At 34.1% G+C, this 19295-nt stretch overlaps 1 protein-coding gene and 1 pseudogene across 1 annotated transcript; both read right to left on the bottom strand.

The window, feature by feature from the left end:
• Positions 1 to 2883: 2883 nt before the first annotated feature.
• LOC132294100 (wax ester synthase/diacylglycerol acyltransferase 11-like) lies at positions 2884 to 8168 on the bottom strand (annotated as a pseudogene).
• A 5248-nt stretch (positions 8169 to 13416) lies between these two features.
• Positions 13417 to 17404, bottom strand: LOC132294099 (wax ester synthase/diacylglycerol acyltransferase 11-like). Its single transcript, XM_059791830.1, has 6 exons — positions 16575 to 17404; positions 14664 to 14736; positions 14518 to 14585; positions 14201 to 14413; positions 13958 to 14095; positions 13417 to 13844 (listed from the first exon to the last, which is right to left on the bottom strand). The coding sequence occupies exons 1-6, from the start codon at positions 17319 to 17321 to the stop codon at positions 13689 to 13691; spliced, it is 1395 nt and encodes a 464-aa protein (XP_059647813.1). The 5' UTR covers positions 17322 to 17404; the 3' UTR covers positions 13417 to 13688.
• Positions 17405 to 19295: the final 1891 nt, after the last annotated feature.

Here is a 19295-nt window from a genome sequence, read left to right as displayed (position 1 = left end):
TGTGATCCTAGTTGTGATCTTAAGTTAACCATGGCAATACCTGCAATTTGAAGCCCCTCTTTGAGAGTTAGATGAGTCAGTAGAACTCAATTTAGTTAAGGTGATTGTATGTGATATGTAAGCATATATATATATATATATATTAAGACTCACCTTTGGACGGTCGAATATCTAAGTATTTTGATAGGCCAGATGATACTATTCTGAAAAGGACATCGATCGTTAATGGTATATATAGTGATATTGTTTATAGATTAATAATGAGTTTCGAAATCTATAACTTGGGTGTACTCATTAAACATACATGAGCAGTGTTTCAAATACATTAATCCTATGAAAATGTGAACACTTGAGAATTTCTTTTCTAAAATACGAGAAAGTATGGTAACATAATAAAATTTCATGTTGGATGAGACTTTTTCACCATTTCCTCATGGCAGTACTTTGCCATTTGTCATGGTTCGTTCACAGAATTCTAGGGAAAAATCGGATCTTTTAGCATTTTCATTGAAGGGAAAATTATATTTTGATAACCAAAATTAAACAAAATTATTTTATTGTGACCTTAAACTGATGAAAAGATAAATAGTGACCAAATCTAAAATTTAATTGTTAATAAGTGACTAACTGATGTTAATTTAGTAAAAAATACTTGATTGTTTATCAAAAATTGTAAAATTGTTTCAAGAGGACTAAATTACCCCTTATAGCTCTTTTGGGGTCATCCTCCTCTGTCTCCTTCTTTATGAATTCTTTTTTTTTTTTTTACAGTTTGCAGTTGACCAAAAAAATAAAATAAAAAATAAAAAATAAAAAAGGTTTCTTTATGGTTTTTTATCTAACTTCAACCCTGTCCACATCAAATTAATGGATCTAAAGTGAAACTAAATACTCTCCGATACAAATTTTTAAACAATTTAAAAATTGTGGCCTCCAATGACATAAAAAGTGATGCGAAACAAAAGATCATCTCTCACTTATTTACAGGAAAGAAATAAAGATCATCTTAGATAAGTCCAAATTTGAATGTAAAATTATGATAGTGCTTAAAACAAATAAATTCCATTCCAAACCAATTGTAATGGCATAAATATCATGTTACTATTAACAAATCTTTATATAACTTTTATATTTTTTATTTTTTTTATAAAAGAGAGTATTATGATTTTTTTTTGTTTTTTTTTGTTTTTTTTAAAGCTGTAATCATGAACAGGTATTGAGTTATTCCTTAAAGTAATAATCTTATGGCAAATCTCAAACATAACCATGGGAAGGGAAATAGAGATAACAATCATTGTTGCTTATGAAATTTTTTTTAAAAATAATAATAACAATCATAGTGCTTCCATAATTGTAACCTTGTAGCCATGTATATGTGTGTCTATGAAAATTTGAATAATGGGAGAGGAAGGTCACTCAAAGTAGAGAGTTGTCACACTTATGGGCCTAAAGTTTGATCTAATTTGATTAGCTCATGGAATATATATAAGCAGGCCAGTTGTGAGTCTATTGTCTCTGAAACCATAATCAATGGAGTAAACTTAAAAAAGGAAAAAAAGTTAGTAAGAAAAGAAAATAGTGGATTTGTCCAATTATAAAATATTTTATGATAAGAATATTTATGTAATTTTTCACTACATGATCACTTATTAATATTTAAGTTTTAATTTTGGTGACTAACCTTTTCTCACTTCAGAATAATACTAGTATTATTTAGGTTTGGTTACTAAATTTTAATTTTTCCTTCATTATTGTCAATCATTTATGTTACTATCTTATTTTAGTAAGGCCATTTTTGCGACTGTCACAAATATAATTATTAATCATTTATGATGCTATTTTTGGATTTTTTTTAATTTTATAAGATCATTTATGCTATGTGACAAAACTAATTATTAATCATTTTTTCTGCTATCTGTTTTTTGTTAAGATCATTTATGCTACTGCCACGAAACTAAAATTAATCATTTATGATACTGTCCTTTTGAGGTTATAACATTTAATCCCATCATCGCCCAACGCGTGATGTGCCCGAAGGGTGATGCACTTGTGGGCCATCAACAGCTGCATTTCCCACAGCGGCTTGTCCAAGCTGAACTCAGTCGACACCGCCAGATCAGCCAGGTAATCGTTGACCGCATCCTCGTCCGGCCTTGAGCCCCGCGAGGACCGGCTCGTGGCGGATGATCAAGGGGCGGCCAATCGTGACGGTCTCTGACCATCAAGCTGGTGAATATGGGAGTGTGAGGGCGGATGTAACCTTTCTGAATGGACTAATTTTGAACTGAATTAACTTTAAACTACATTATTATTATTATTATTATTATTATTATTATTATTTTACTTGGCTTAAAGTAGTATGATAATTTTTTTTTTTTTTTTGGAGTGGGCTGAAGCCCAGCTTCTCCCACCTTTAAATCCGCCCTTGAGTGTGATCATGACGGATTTGTTGAACTCAACCTTCAAGGCGTCTAGGTTGATTGGGTGTTTTTGGCCGATCGTGCACATTATTATTTGGTTCATCTCCGGCTGGATGAATAGCCGGCCGACTGACGTTAGTAGCTCGTCTAACTCTAAAGGGTCCATGGGCTCATCCCTATATGGTGGTCCACCCACACATTTAATTGAGTTAGTGGGCCAATTATTTATGTGTTTGTTTTTCATTATTAGGATAATACTTAGTTTTTCATCGGTGAATATCCATCTAAATATGAATGTGGATCGATAATAAATAAACACAATTTAATTTACTATTTTTGATTTAGCAAGTAAATATATACCACACCATCTCAATTGATAATTAAATAGGACGTTAAGTATTATTCTCCTTCTTTTTCTTATTATTATAATTATTAACAGTGGTAAAGAAAATAGATTTACAAGTACCTATACTTTTATTACTCAAGTGATGTGCTATAAGTACTCTCCTTTCTTCTTTTATTTGAAATTCTAGATTACTAAGAACACAATAACTTGTCGCAGCAATACGTTATATGCATTCTGTTACATTATAGGAAATTGAGGCATCACAAGGCATTATATATTTCGCCGTTCTAAAAGCACATTACAACTCTCATTATTGTTCTTCAAACTACATCACATTCACTATTATTTCACTTATATTCCGTCATTTTATGTAAAATTCACCCTTTTTATTTATAGTATTGTGAATCTTTCAAATGACTGGAATCATAATGCATGCAGGAGAAACTTTGTTCAGGTCTTAATGGCTGCCTCAGCGGCTTCCTTCAATTTGAGCAAGGCATCTTCGAAGCACTTGGCTAAAACCTGAGGATCAGGGATAATTTCTTTGGTCACCAAGATTTGCATGTCAGCTCTTCCTGCATAGCTCACCATGTTCAATAAGATTGCCTGCAATACCAATCAACATTAACCATATATATATATATATATATTGCATCAATTTCCAAGAGGAAAATAAAGTGAGTTCAGAAGTTGTACATGGGGTATGCTGGATGTATTTGCCCTTACGTAATTTATAGGGTTGCCTGCAAATGATATCTCCTCTTGTGGACCAACCACATTTGAGATTAAAAATGTTGTATTACAGATAATTTTGTAATTAAGCGAGGTTGCATGCTGCAAAAACAATAACATTAATAACACCATCAACAAAAACTAGAGTTTCAAGTTTTAGTATCACACAAAGTGTTGAACTCTCCACCTTTGCTCCAAAATAGGACATAACAAAGCTGCAGACTTTGCTTGAGAAATGAGCCTCCAATGATTGTTTCTTCTTGTCAAGCATTTTCTTTGCTCTCTTCAAATACTGCAGAGGATTGCTCTCTTCAAATACTGCAGAGGATCGGCACGGCTTTTATGATAATAAACAGGAAGAAGAAGTATACCAAGTTCGTTGCCCCACCGTAATCCTGAACTTCTTGCCATCAACTCCGAAACATCCTGCTTGGTTGGTACCAATCAATTCATTTTAATTCAAACCATATGGTTAAAATTCAACAAATGCGCGCACTTTCCATGTTGTAACGAGAGGAGAGAGAAAATGAGGAAAATATTGACCTGCAATCCTGGTTGTGATCTTAAATTAACCATTGCAACTCCTGTAATTTGAAGCCCCTCTTTGATAGCTAGAAGAGATGATTCAACTCAATTCAGTCAAGTCAATTATATGTCAAATGGCTGATATATGTAATGAGAGTAATGATAGAACGACTAATTTTAAGTGAGCAAGTACTAATGTCATCTTGACATTAGAAATATTAATGATATCATGATGATATCCGTTCGTATTCACATAAATCAGTAAAAGTTATTTGATTTTTAAACTCTAAAATCGTTGTAATATAATAATCAATACACACCTTTGGGCGTTGGAATATCCAAATATTTTGAAAGGCCGGATGATATCACCCCAAAAAGAACATCATTAATGGTCTGCATATAAATAAGTCATATTAAAAATGAGTATTGAAATCTATAACTTGCATGTACTGGTGCTTGTGTTAATTCAAAATATAATTTTTTGATAAAAAATTATATTTTTTTATGTCATTTTTACCTTGGCAAGAATTTACACACTCACTTTAATCACTAAAGAAATTTAGCACCATACAAAGACCTCAAAAAATCGGATTTTAAAGCAATTTCCTTTCATTATTTATGTGACTCCCTATTTTTGGAAGGGTCATTTATGCTTCCACCTATTTTTGGTCGGACCATTTCTGCAACTGTCACAAAATTAAAAAGCATATCATGGTGGAGCTCTCAAATCTTGATCTAATGGCCACGAACACCCCCACTCCATTAATTAATTGAAGTATTGATACAAATAGGCGTGGCAACACAAACGAACGTTTTTATCAAGTTGTTGGGAGCCTATTAGGTGAAATTATTGATTAATGATATCAAGGTGTTGGGAGGCTATTAGGTGAAATTATTGATTAATGATATCAAGGTGTTGGGAGGCTATTAGGTGAAATTATTGATTAATGACTTGAGACACTCGTTGCAATTAATAATTTCTTAAATAAGATAATTGTGAACCATAAGTTAATGATTATGGTGATTCAATCCAATTAAAATTTGTATTTGAGTTACTGATTTACTTTTCATAATTGAAGAACCTTGATTAATCTAGACTGTATGTATGGCCAGGGTTATTAAATATTTTCTTATAAATTTATAAGTTTTTCGAATGATTTATAAATTTATAAGTTGTTTCCATAACTATAGTACATTATTTTAAATTTTTGTAAGACAACACTTACTCATGATTTCATTGGTGAATAGGAAGTTCATGCTATAATTCACGAATTTAGATTTAACCATCAAATCAAATCTCACATACTCTATCGCAAATCCCTAATCTTATTTAATCTCACTGGCTCGACTCAAGTTCATCGTCATAATATATTTCACGAATTTAGATTCAACCATCAAATCAAATCTCACCTACTCTATCGCAAATCCCTAGTCTTATTTAATTTCACTGGCTAAACTCAAATTCATCGTCATAATAATTAAGAAAATCATCATTATAACTAGAATTAGCACCATTTTATCACAATCTTGAAAGAAAAAACGTAAAATTCATTATATTTACCGGAAAAAAAACCATAAAATTCATTATTAATCGTGAAATGGTTAACTTTAAAATTTTATTATATATATTGGTCAAGTGCAGAAAATAATATTCTTAATATACACATTGCGTAGGACTTTCACTCATATTTGAAAAAGTGTGCTAAAAATACCCCCATTCTTTTAAAATTGTACGAAAACACCCATCATTCAAAAATCTAAAATATGGCAATTTTGTAATACACGTTTTGTCCTTTTACATTTTCGAAAATGCTCAAGGGAGTGGGTATGCTAATAATATTATAGTATCGGGGTGTTGTGTGCACATTAACTATATTTAACCCATTTTTAAGGATTTTCTCACATTTTCGAAGAAAAAAAAAATTCTATATATTTCCAGTAACAGTCTCTCTTAAAAATAATAAAAAATTATTATCATAATTGTCAGATTAATGTATATATTATATGGAATGAAAACTTCAGTTTATTTTATAATTATAAAAAATAAAAAAAAATTCCCAATTAAATTTAAATATAGTTATCAATTTTCATTAAATATATAATAAAAAAACTAAATTAAAGATACTTATTCATTATATATAAATAATATACATTTAACTTTTTAAATTTTAGAATTTGTAATAAATTTTCACACACACACACACACACATATAAACTTCCTTACATAGCAACAAATGGATATTAAATCTTTATTGGAAAAAGAAAAAAAAAATAAACAAACAAATGGGTGTTAATCACCCACTGTCGTCATTCTATTCAAATCGTGATAAAACTACGTTCTCGATTAAATCTATTGTTAAGATCAAAAGATTCAAAACAACAATAATTTATTAAGTGCAGAAAACACCCCTATAAAATATTTGCAGTGTGTATTACACCCCTCATTTACTAAATGACCATTTTTGTCATTTCATAAAATGATGTATTTTTAAATAATATATAAAATATGTATATAGAGGCAATTTAATTAAAATATAACTTAAATGTGTCAGGAGGGACCTATTTGCACCAAATTGAAACTTTATAGGTTTTTTCTGCATATAAGGTGTGTGATACGCAATGTAAACATACTATATGGTTGTTTTTTGACATTTGACCCATATATACATACATATACATATATCCATATTTATAATATATAAAAATATAGTTAGTTCAAGTCTTTTTGAAATTATTTCCAACAGTAGAGAAAATAAAATAATAAAAGAGTCAAACTATTTTAAAAAAATCAAACCGAACTCAACTTCCCTGTTCGGTTTGATTTTTCGGTTCAACCGATTCTTTTGTATACCCTAAATGTTATGAAAAAAAAAACTGTGAGAGAATTATATTAGGATTCTTGCCATAGAGTAGTAATGTGAGAAAGGGAAAATATGGATTTGACTTGGATACTATATTTTGTGTTTTACCTGCGTCTCAATCTTTTATTTTATTATTATTTTATATTACAAGGGCGTTTTAGTTTTTGCTTCACATCACTATTGTTCATTCTTCTATGCCCTTTTAGTAAATATCAACAAACACGCTTAAAATTACAAGAAGAATAGTAGTACTAAAAAGAGAAGTTAAAAAAAAAAAAAAAAAAAAATGATGAGTAAAATGAAAACATACCCCGTGGGCAATAGCTTTTTTGACCATCTTCATGTCGTCCATCTGAAACCTAGCGGTGGCCATTTTCCTGGGCCACTGCTCGACCCCAACACCGCCGCTCAAGGCGGTCCTCTTGTCTCTGACCCACAAACTCCTCAACACGAACTCCATGATAAACACCAACGAAAACCACGCCACTTGCAGAAGTCTCCACAACTTCCACTCTCTACGATCACGGGTCGTAGAGTTGGAAGAAGAAGTCCCCAAAGATTTGATAGTGGGTAGCTGATCAGGATTATCGGCCCTCCTGCAGCACGTTAGAAGCAAAGACATCTGCGAAATTCCATCGCCCAATGCGTGATGGAACCGAAAGATGGTGCCCTTGTGGGCCATCAACAGGTGTATTTCCCACAGCGGCTTGTCGAAGCTGAGCGTCGACACCGCCAGCTCCGCGAGGTAGTCGTTGATCGCGTCCTCGTCGTTGACTCCATCGACAACGGGTTCAAGGTGGACGATGAAGTGTTGGTTGAGATCAACCTGGGTTTTTCTCCAGTGTTCGAGACCGCGAGAGTCTCTAACCATCAAGCTATTGAATCTGGGGAGTGTGAGCATGACGGAGTTGCTAATCTCGGCCTTCACGGCGTCCACGTCAATTGGGTGTTTTTGGCCAATGACGCAGGTGATTATTTGGTTCATCTCTGGACTGAGGAATAACCGGCCGGCCGGCGACAGTGGCTCGTCCATCTTTGCAGCATCCATGAGACAGAGAGACGGGGAGAGTTAGCGGTTTTGGTGTCTAGAGAGAAATTGCTCATCTTTAAGTAGACATCCACACATTCCTCGGCCAAACACTTCGGTTCATTCATTTTGATATTGGAACTGTAACAACAACCTTGGTGTAATTTGTCTCCATTGCTCCGACATAAAAAGCCGAGCACTCAACCTATTTGGGTGGAGCAAGAAACTTTGGTTTGGAGCCAAATTAAACATATGTAATTAAAATTTAAAAAGTTTATAAATCAATTATACGTTTTTTATCATATTAGTATTGGTATATTTATGAAATAATATATATTTCGAAAAGTATAAAAAATGCAACTCAAATAAATAGAGGTGAATAATTGATATTGATAAGAACTGAACAAGTTACTTGTTCATCGAGTGATTGGATTGCTCAAATATGAGAGTCCGTGTTTAAGGCCTTACACCCTCTCTCTCTCTCTCCCTATATTCCCTAACCTCTAACACTGATATTGATAAGAAAATGATAACCTGCGTTCAAAAAGAGAAGTGGTAAAAAAGAGTAAAAAAAAAAAAAACATTGTTAAAACATTAATTTTTTTCTCAATATTTTTTTTAATTTTCTAATATTAAATTTAAATTTATAATTATTTTTCTTTTTAGTACTTTGGTTCCACTAAAAAAAAGGTTACCTTAGTGAAATATTAATAAAAAAAATATACTTACGAAAAATTATTAAAAAAATGCCTGATAAAAAAATGCCTTACAAAAATAAAATATTTAAAATGTATTTTAATAACTTATACGCTATAGAATTTATTTCTTAACAACTGGCAACTAAAATATTAGCTTATATGATATCAATTTGTTGTTGGCATTTTTGCAATCTTGCTAATGTACTTTAGTTTCCTCTTGCAATTGCACCAGAGATGCGCATATGGAGATTAGCATATAATTTAAGATAATTTTTTTGTAAACATAATCTAACAAAAATGTTTGATAAAAAAGGTAAATATATTTATAAAAAAAAAAATTATTGACAAAAAATATATCCACACACCCACAATATTCTATGGAGACTTGAAATCCTAACATTCTCTTTTGAAAGACTACGGAGTATTATCAACCATGTCTCACTTGATATATATTTTAATAAGGAAACGTTAGTGAGAGTCTGTAGACCCCAAACCTAGGGGAGTCTTGGTTCCAATTAGGGTCAGCCCTTGGATGGTGCAGGTGGTGCCACCGCAGAGGTCCCCTAATTTTGGAGGGCCCCCAAATTTTTTTGTGAGCCCATATATATGGTATATATACTGTAAAAATATTTTATTTATAAAAAAGTAAAGTGCAATAAACTCCCTGTTCTATTAGGCAATTGCACAAAATCCCCCTGAATTAGCATTGGCCCCCAAACTATTAAAAAGTTGCATTTAAGGACAAAATTAAAAGTCACTGTCACCATAGTTAACCGGAAATAGAAGATTACCATTTTACCCTATGACCAAACGACGCTGTTTTATTACTTTATCAAAATCCAATCTCAAAATCCAATAGGAATCTGCCAGCACATCACCATATATATATCACAAACACTACCTAACACTATTTCATGTTAGCAGCCAAACACCTCCTTACGCTCTCTCTCTCTTTACTCTCTCCATCTGTATGCTATCCTCATCCGGCAATAGATGAATCACCAACCAATCACAACCTCCGTCAATTGAACCAGCCAACGACCATCACCGGCGACAACCGCCGCCGACTTTGGATATTTTGATTGGAACCTGATTTGGCGGAGTAAAGATCTGGATTTTGCCAAACGTCCATCAATCGACCTATAACTCTCTCTATCTTGTCTCTCCCCACAATAATCCTAAATCTGGAATTCCACACCTCTGACTCCAATCTTCAACACCTGAGTAATTAACTTCTCCTTGTAAAACTCTTCGACAAGCAACGGCCATGTCACAAACAAATTACCGGCTGCGACACCAATTGGAGAACTTGAATTTGGAGAAGAAAAGAGTGGTGATCCGCGGTCTAGCTTTTTAAAAGGCCTCTGTTCAACTATATATATATATATATATATATATATATATATTACGATAGTGACGGTCAGCTATGAAAAGTGCCCTCTGTTGATTGGTGGTAAGGGGAGGCAATATTGCGCCGGCGTCGACGAGGCCGGTGGAGACTGGCAGAAGAGAGAAATTTTGGAGGCACATCAAAGAAAGAAGCAAATAGGCAATTTTGAAAAATTAGAAAAAGATCAATAGATCAAAGGTGTATTTGAATTTTGTGAAGGGATCCATGAGTTGGGTCTGAGATGGGTCTTAGGTTTGTCAGGTCTATGTAACTATATATATATATACACACACACATATATGACTTGTATACTTATTTCCTCTCTGTATCACGGTTTTAAGAGGGACGTTACTGATTGTTTAATGGTTGGAAAGTGTTTACAGAGACTGAGACCTTCACGAGAAAGATAGCGTTAGGGGAGGAAGTTATGGGGAGGTATTGTTTATTGTAAACTGAAAAAGGGTTCAATTTGGGGATTTATTAAATAAGGGTAAAATTGCCATTTTCAAATTACAGCATAGGCCACATGCGCACATCTTACGGACAAAATCTGCCGGAACAGTGTTGCCTGGTGTTTATTGTAAAAATTGAAATAGTTTATAGGGTTTATTGTTAAAATAGAAGTTCAGGGGCGTTTTTAGAAAGAGAGAGTAAAGTTTAAGGGAGTTTTTTGCACTTTATCTTTTATAAAATTAATTGCAGCTCAGTTGATGAAGGGTTCCATGTAAATACAACTTCTTTTTAATACACACTCATAACTTAATTTTTTATTATTTATAAACTTAGGCCCAATATGAGTGGAAGAGAATACAGCCCAATCTAGATTTTTTTTTTAATGCAGCTCATGCAGCCCAATCGAGTCAGTCCACTCGTAGCTTAATTTTTATTTTATAAACGTGGGCCCAATCTGAGTGGAGGAGAATATGAGGATATCTTTGGGTTTGTCCACTTCGTATAAGTTAAACTCATTGGATGACGATGACACGAAGACTTGTTGCTTTCATCTCGAAAGCAATTTTGAAAAATGACAATTTTTTTGATGTTGGTAGGAATGATTTATTGAATTGTTTTCCAAATGCTTGGATTGCATATATAATACTATTGACTATTCATGTTAGTGTTGCTTCTACAGAAAGAAGTTTTTCAAAATTGAAATTATTAAAATCTTACTTGCAATCAACCAGGTCACAAAAAAAATTGATTGGGCTAACTTTGATTTCAATTGAAAATGAACTTTTAGAAACACTTGATTTTGAAAGTTTAATTGAAAATTTTGCATCTATGAATGCAAGAAGAGAAATTTTCAAAGTTGAATATTGCACTCCTTAGACTTTTTTGATACTTCTTTTATCCTCGTGGTTCAAGTGAATTTTGTAAACTCTTGATAAATTTTAATTATAAAACTTACTTTATTACATTAATTTAATCACAATAAATTTTATTTTTATTTTTATATTTTTATGTGAGAGTGAGATTATGCTAAGTAGGGCCTCAATTTATTTTTGGCAGAGGGCACTCAAAAACTTTTGCGGACCCCTGGCTCCATTGATAGGATGCCCAGTTGACAAATTGATTCCTATTTGAGGATTGCAACTTTATTAGCTATTTGAGCGATTGGGTTGCTTGTGTCTGAGAGCCCGTCCCTGTTTGAGACCTTACACCCTCTCTCTTCCTATATTCACTAACCCCTAACAATGATATTGATAAAAAAAAAAATGAATTGAGCTCGTCTTTAAGGCCTTACACCCTCTCTCTCCCTATATTCACTAACCCCTCCTCCTCGGGCTTACATACTAAAACCCAAGCCACTCTAGCCCGTATTTTTTTAAGATCCGCCCGAGTCCATAGAAATCTCGCAGGTCAGAGAAATTCAACAAAAATTGGGTCAAACTTACTCAGAATTTATCATACAAGACATTAGACAAATTCAATCAATTTTTTTTTTTGTTATATGTCACGTCATAAATTTGCTAACAAAATAGACAAATGTTATGCTTGTCCACTAAATTATACCAATGCATTTGAGAAGGTTTTTAATATTGATTGTTCTAAATTATTTTTTATTAAAAAATATAAATTTAGGTAAGATATTTTAATAATATATTCAATCACGTGTTATGCACAAAATATATATATATATATATATATATAGGAGCATTTACATGATGTGCATTGATGAGCCTTTATTATGATGTTGTGGCCCGAATTTTGTTTCGGTCAGGGTTGCATTGTGACTATGGATTCAATCCTGGGCTTTGTGTAAAAAAATTTTTTTGACCTGTTTTCTCTTTTGGACTGTGAACCCGGTTCTAGAACTCCTTGATCCAAGAGTTTTAGGGTTTGGGACCTTGGGTGGTTGGAGATTGATCGAGAGGGAGAGTTTGTGGCTGGAACTTGTAATCTCATATTATTAACATAGTGAAATTTTTCGTTGAATCTTCACCTTGAATGTAGACTTTATTTTTCTTTCTGATTTTTGTAGTGTGTTTTTGGTTTGCCATATTTGTCCCACCCTATATGGTCCTTGTGTTCAGAATTCACGAGTTAATAAAAAATTAATAGAATGAAGTTCAAAGTCTTTTGACACGGCTGATTTTAATGAATCTAGAGGCAGTACAAAAAAGGGACCATATATGGTGGGACAAATATGGCAAACCAAAAACACACTAAAAAAATCGACAGAAAAATAAAGTTTACATTCAAGGTGAAGATTCAATGAAAAATTTCACTATGCTAATAATATGAGATTACAAGTTCCAGCCACAAACTCTCCCTCTCGAACAATCTCCAACCACCCAAGGTCCCAAACCCTAAAACTCTGGGATCAAGGAGTTCTAGAACCGGGTTCACATTCCAAAAGAGAAAACAGGTCCAAAAAAAAAATTTACACAAAGCCCAGGGTTGAATCCGTAGTCACAATGCAACCCTGGCCGAAACAAAATTCAGGCCACAATATCATAATATAGGCTTATCAATGCACATCATGTAAATGCTCCTATGCTCTCACATATGTAAGCTGTCTTAAATTCAACTTTAGAAAAGAGGAGAGTACAGGCAAGCTCCCCTCTACTGACTGAGTCCCACGCAACCCGGCCAACTCTCCCTTCTGTGTCAACTGACCTAAAAAGTGTATGGCCTTTCAGAGAAGAGCATACTTACCTTGAAGATAATCTAAAAAGTTGCCTATGGAAGGAGTGTACCGCTTTTTGAGATTCCACACAAAAAGAACATACCTGATTTACTATTTCATTGGAAGATACGGTAAATCATTTTCCTTTTTTCTTGTGGCACAGAGTTTTGGGGAAATAAAAAGAAAGTACTAATGATGTTTAATCTCAATTTGAGATTACTCAAACAATTAAACAATGTATGCACACCAAAAAAAAAAAAAAAAAAAAAAAAGGAGCAAGAAGAAGATCAGAAAACAGTTTACAAAATTTTTGTCCATAACTCGAAAGAGTATCTCCGTAATCACACAAGTTCATTATCGCATTGGCTGTAAATGATGCACAAATTTATTATGTTGGAGCAATTACAGAGAGGTTTTACTTTCGTTTGCTTGATTTTTGTTACAAATTTGGGGCGTACAATGGGCAAGTATATATGTGGGATTTTAATTTTACAAATAATTACCTGTAGTGTGAATCTTTCAATTGACGAAATCATAGTGTATGGAGGGGAAACTTTGTTCAGGTTTTTGAGGCAGCCTCAGCGGCTTCCTTCAATTCGAACAAGGCATCTTCGAAGCACTTGGCTAAAACCTCTGGGTCAGGGATAATTTCTTTGGCCACCAAGATTTGCATGTCAGCTCTTCCCGCATAGCTCGTCATGTGCATTGTGATTGCCTGCAATTCCACTATCAACAATCAACAACTAACCAATTCCTATCATTCAATCAATACGACGCTATATACCAATTTCCAAGGGTAATAAACTAAAGCGAGTTTAGAAGATGTACATGGGGTAGGCTGCATGTATTTGCTCTTATGTAATTTATAGGGTTGCCAACAAGTGCTATCTCCTCTTGTGGACCAACCACATTTGAGATCGTAAACGTTGTATTACACACAATTCTGTAATTAAGCAAGCTTGCATACTGCAAAACAATAACAATAGCATCATCAACAAAGACTAGAATCCAATAACAATAACATAAGTTGGTTATTCTTTCAAGTTCAGTATCACCCATATTGAACTCTACCTTTGCTCCCAAAAAGGACATGACAAAGTTTCCCACATTGTATGAGAAATGAGCCTCTAATGATTGTTTCTTCATGTCAAGCATTTTCTTTGCTCTCTTCACACACTGCAGAGGATCAGCACCGTCTTTATGATAATAAACAGGAAGGAGAAGCATACCGAATTGGTTGCCCCACCGTGATCCTGAATTTCTTGCCATCAAAGCCGAAACATCCTGATTGGTACCCAGTCAATTCAATTCAAACAATAAACTTAAAATCCAGCAAATGCACTTTTCTACGGTGTAATGAGGAGAGAGAAATTAAGGGAAATATTGACCTGCAATCCTGGTTGTGATCTTAAATTAACCATAGCAAGACCCGTTATTTGAAGCCCCTCCTTGAGACCTAGAGGAGATGGTTAAACAAAATTTAGTTAAGGTGATTATATGTAACATGCTAACTGGTATATGTAATAAGACTCACCTTTCGGCGATCGAATATCCAGGTATTTTGATAGGCCAGATGATACTATCCCGAATAGGACATCGTTAATGGTCTGCATTGCCAAACATCAGATTAGTAATGAGTTTCGAAATCCATAACTTGCATGTTAATTTTTAAACATACATGACAAACACCAGCGCGTGCTTGAAGAAAGTTAATTCAAAATTTAGTTTTTGATAAAAGCTATATTCTGTTAACCAACTGCCATATAAATAGATAGGTTGTTATACTCCTATTTGCTATGCCACTTCTGTTCCCTAAAATTGCTTAAGAGCTCATTTTTGCAACAGCTCCAGATTCAGTACCTACGAGTCACTGCCATTCTTCGAAGACAAAAGGTAAGGGTGTAGATTCTCCCAGTGCTTGAAAGTATAAAATTTCATGTTTGATGAGAGTTTTTTTTTTTAAATCATTTTATCATTTTTTTTCCCCTTTCTCTTAATTAGTCTCGAAACCTTGATATAGGACTTCAGAGTTGAGAAGTCACCAAGACAAAGGTAGATCGGATTTCTTTTTTCACCATTTCCTCATGGCACTACTTTGCTATCGGTTATCAAGTAGTATTTGGTCCTGGTTCATTCACAGAATTCTATGTGTTACATGCTAGCCAGGTAGGCATTTTAATTATGAGCACCCAAATTCCGTGGGATGGGGCTTCGAGGAAATTGGATTTTTAAGCATTTTCCTTTAATCATATATGCTACCATTTTTTTTTTTTTGTTTTTGGTAAGATCATTTATGCTGCTGTCACAAAACTAAAATTGAATCATTTATGCTACAACCGTTTTTTGGTAAGATCATTTACGTTACTATAACAAAACTAAAATTTAGTCATTTATGCTATTATTGTTTTTGGTAAGATCATTTTATGTTAGCGAACCAAGCAAGTAAAGGCTACGCTCCTGAGGGAGTTTGGAAAAAGCTTAATCCTTGAAGCACAAAATTAAAAGTCACATCTTGAAAAGTACATCAAGAATTCAAGATTGTGTTCTCATCCACTCTTGATCTAGTTCAAAAGGCAGAGACATATATGTCTAGTGTAACCTAACTCCAGTAACTAAAGTAATTGATGTAATTATGCCTGGATCCAACCCAGACGCACAAATTTGTATAAAAGTTGCAGGGGCCGGCTACTTTTATAACTAAAAATTTATTAGATGGTGCTCGGCCATTGGGTAACTATAGTCCAGTCGAATCAAAATTCATATTCAGGTGTCTTTGTAATATTATTTTAAAAAGAGATAATTACACTTGCCTTTTCTATGTAGATTGCCTAAATAACAGGACTTCTAACACTGATCCCCTGCTGTGGTAACTTTGACCCAGATGTGTTAAATGAATATTATACCCATTGTATTTTTATTAATTCAACATATGAACAAAAAAACATTTTCAAGTTTTCCAAGGGTGTTCTCGGATTTTAATTAAATTTTGAATATAATATCAATAGATAAGAGTGTCAAATTTTATTAATTCAACATATGAACAAAAAAAACATTTTCAAGTTTTCCAAGGGTGTTCTCGGATTTTAATTAAATTTTGAATATAATATCAATAGATAAGAGTGTCAAATTTTATGACATCCAAGGTAAGTGTTACTTACAACTCAACCAGATGAGAGGTCCCATTGTTTAGGCAATCTATAGGGAATGCAAAATTTGAAGCCATAGCAAAAATGCGCTGACACTCAACTGGGCGGGACTATTGAGTTTTTTTTTTTTTTTTTTTGGGGAAAGCTCAGGCTAAATTCACTTTATGCTTCAAAGCTTGTGCCCATTTTGGTAACAGATAAAATTAAATGAAAAATAGTACTAAAAAGAGAAAGTGGCATAAAAAATTAAGAGAGAGAGAGAGAGAGAGAGAGTAGGATATCATAAAATAAACCCCTACCGCATCGGCAATAGCCTTTTTGACCGTCTTCATGTCGTCCAGCTGAAACCTAGCGGTGGCCAATTTCCTCGGCCACAGCTCGACCCCATCACCGCCGCTCACGGCGGTCCTCTTGTCTCTGACCCACAAACTCCTGAACACGAACTCCAAGATAAACACTAACGAAAACCACGCCAATTGCACAAATCTCAAGACTCTCAACACCACCCACTCTCTACGATGGTGATTCGTGCTCGAAGAAGAAGTCCCCAAGGGTTTGATAGTGAGTGGCTGATCAGGATCATCGGCCCTCCTGCAGCACGCTAGAAACAAAGACATCAGCGAAATCCCATCGCCCAACGCGTGATGGACCCGAAGGATGGTGCCCTTGTGGGCCATCAAGAGGTGTATTTCCCACAGCGGCTTGTCGAAACTGAGCGGTGTCGAGACCGCCAGATCAGCGAGGTAGTCGTTGACAGCGTCCTCGTCGCTGACTCCGTCGACGACGGGTTCGTGTCGGACGATGACGTGGCGGTCTACGTCGACCTGGGTTTTTCTCCAGTGTTCGAGACCGTTACGGTCTCTGACCATCAAGCTGGTGAATCTGGGGAGTGTGATCATGACGGATTTGGTGATCTCGGCCTTGACGGCGTCCACGTCGATTGGGTTTTTTTGGCCTGCGACGCAGGTGATTATTTGGTTCATCTCTGGCCGGAGAAACAGCCGGCCGGCCGGCGTCACCGGCTCGTCCGTCTCTCCAGAGTCCATGAGAGAGTGTTACGAATTTGGTCCTTAGAAAGGGAAAAAGTACTTTATCTTAAGTTATCAGCCACTGATTGTGGCGCACATTCCTCCTCATTAATGAAGGTCATCTTAAAGATTCATAAGCAAGTGTCAAATTCTCAATATATATATTATATATATTTGTGAAATTGTGAATATGTATATACGGAGTATATCTATATTCATAAGACGAATGAAGTAAAGATTAGCCATGAAAAAAATTAAAAGAATGAGGTAAAGATTATATGATGGGCAAATATATATATTATTATGATCAGTGCAGAAATTTTCTTTTGTGAGGGTAATATTTAATAGTAATATATATATATATATATATATATATATAGAATTTGAACCAAAATAATATATATATAAATTAAAACATTAATTCATAATATTCTTATTCAGTGCATTCAAAACAATTTTTCAAATTATTTATTGATGTTTTAAAATTGAGTTCATTCAATTAAATATACAAAAAAAAAAAACCATATTCAATAAATCAATAATAAGATATGAAAAAAATAATAATACAGTTACCTAACTTTTCTATTATATTACATACGCAAAAAAAATAAAAATACAAACTAAAATTTGAAAGAACAAGTTCTAAAATAATTTTAATAGTAATAATTAATAATTTTTTTAATTAAAATTATAATATCAAATAATAATAAATTTATATGGTAAAAAAATTTCAGATTACCTATCCGTCACATTGCAGTACGACTGATTGAGTCTCTGTTTACTGATAAATAGTTGCTCCGATTACTTTGTTTGGGTTGTGAAAAATGTTAAAGATGAAGAAGTGCTGGAAATAATTCATTTGTTTGTGGTAAAGTCAAAGTGTGGTAGAATATTTTCATGATTTTTTTTTAGAAAGTGATAAATAATATAATATTTTGGGAAAGTAAAAAAAAAAATCATATTTTTTGAAAAAATATAAATTATTAGATATATTATATATATATATATATATATATATATATATATATATATAATTGTGTCACGATTATATTTCTACTGTGAATGAACTTTTGGTTATATAAACGTATATGCCCTTATATTTCTACTATGAATGAACTTTTGGTTATATACACATATATGCCCTGTCAAATTTTAAAGGAGGCGAGGATACAAATATAAAAATCTTTATATATGAAAGTTCAATGCAGTTGTCCCTCTCTGACTACGCCACTGATTATGATCGATTGGCAGAGTAAGTCAATACCGGGTGACATGTTATGGCACGCTTAACTTTTGGAAAGCTTTTCTCAGGAACCAAACAAAAATCTGACCGGATTCGGGCACAGCCCATGGACACAATATGGTGTGATACATATCTAACAGCTTGGCCCCGGTTGTTCAATGTTTTTTTTTTGTTTCTTTCAATGTTTTAACTTTTACCCTGACAAATGACTCACATTCAGTTGCTCAAACATTCCTTGGGTACGACTGGGCCAATTTGGAGGTTCTTGCAAATCAAATGCCATTCCTTTTAATATTTTAACTTTTACCCAAGGAATGAAGCCATTCCTTGGGTACGAATCCAATTCGGAGGTTCTTGCAAATCAAATACCGAATCCGAGTTTCGCACCTCTCTTGGAATGGCTTCGTTGCATGGGCGTCAGCTCGCTGGCGAAGGAGGAGTTTGCAGATTTCGACCAACTTACTTGTTCTCTCCACTATTGTCAATCAAAGGTACTAAGGAACACCATGGATATGATTAAGCAAAGGTTGATCTCGATGCCGGTAAAGGACGCTGCTCTAGCGAGAAGGCTTGCTCTAGACTGGGAGCTTCCCCCGTCCTTCATCCGGCCACCGCCTGACCCTGACTGATCTTGCGAGGCTCTGCCTCTGTTTTCATTGCACCGGCTGTTTGGTTCTCTTAGACAACAACATTCTAGGGTATTTAGAATATAATTGTCTTCTTTCAACTGTAAGATGGGTTAGGCCTTG

This window comes from Cornus florida, unplaced genomic scaffold, assembly GCF_030987335.1.
Source record: "Cornus florida cultivar Cherokee Brave unplaced genomic scaffold, ASM3098733v1 CherokeeBrave_3.0.0_Hap2_Chr02, whole genome shotgun sequence".
Taxonomy (NCBI): domain Eukaryota; kingdom Viridiplantae; phylum Streptophyta; class Magnoliopsida; order Cornales; family Cornaceae; genus Cornus; species Cornus florida.
The sequence above is the reverse complement of the archived record's forward strand: the minus strand, read 5'-3'. Positions and strand labels throughout refer to the sequence as shown.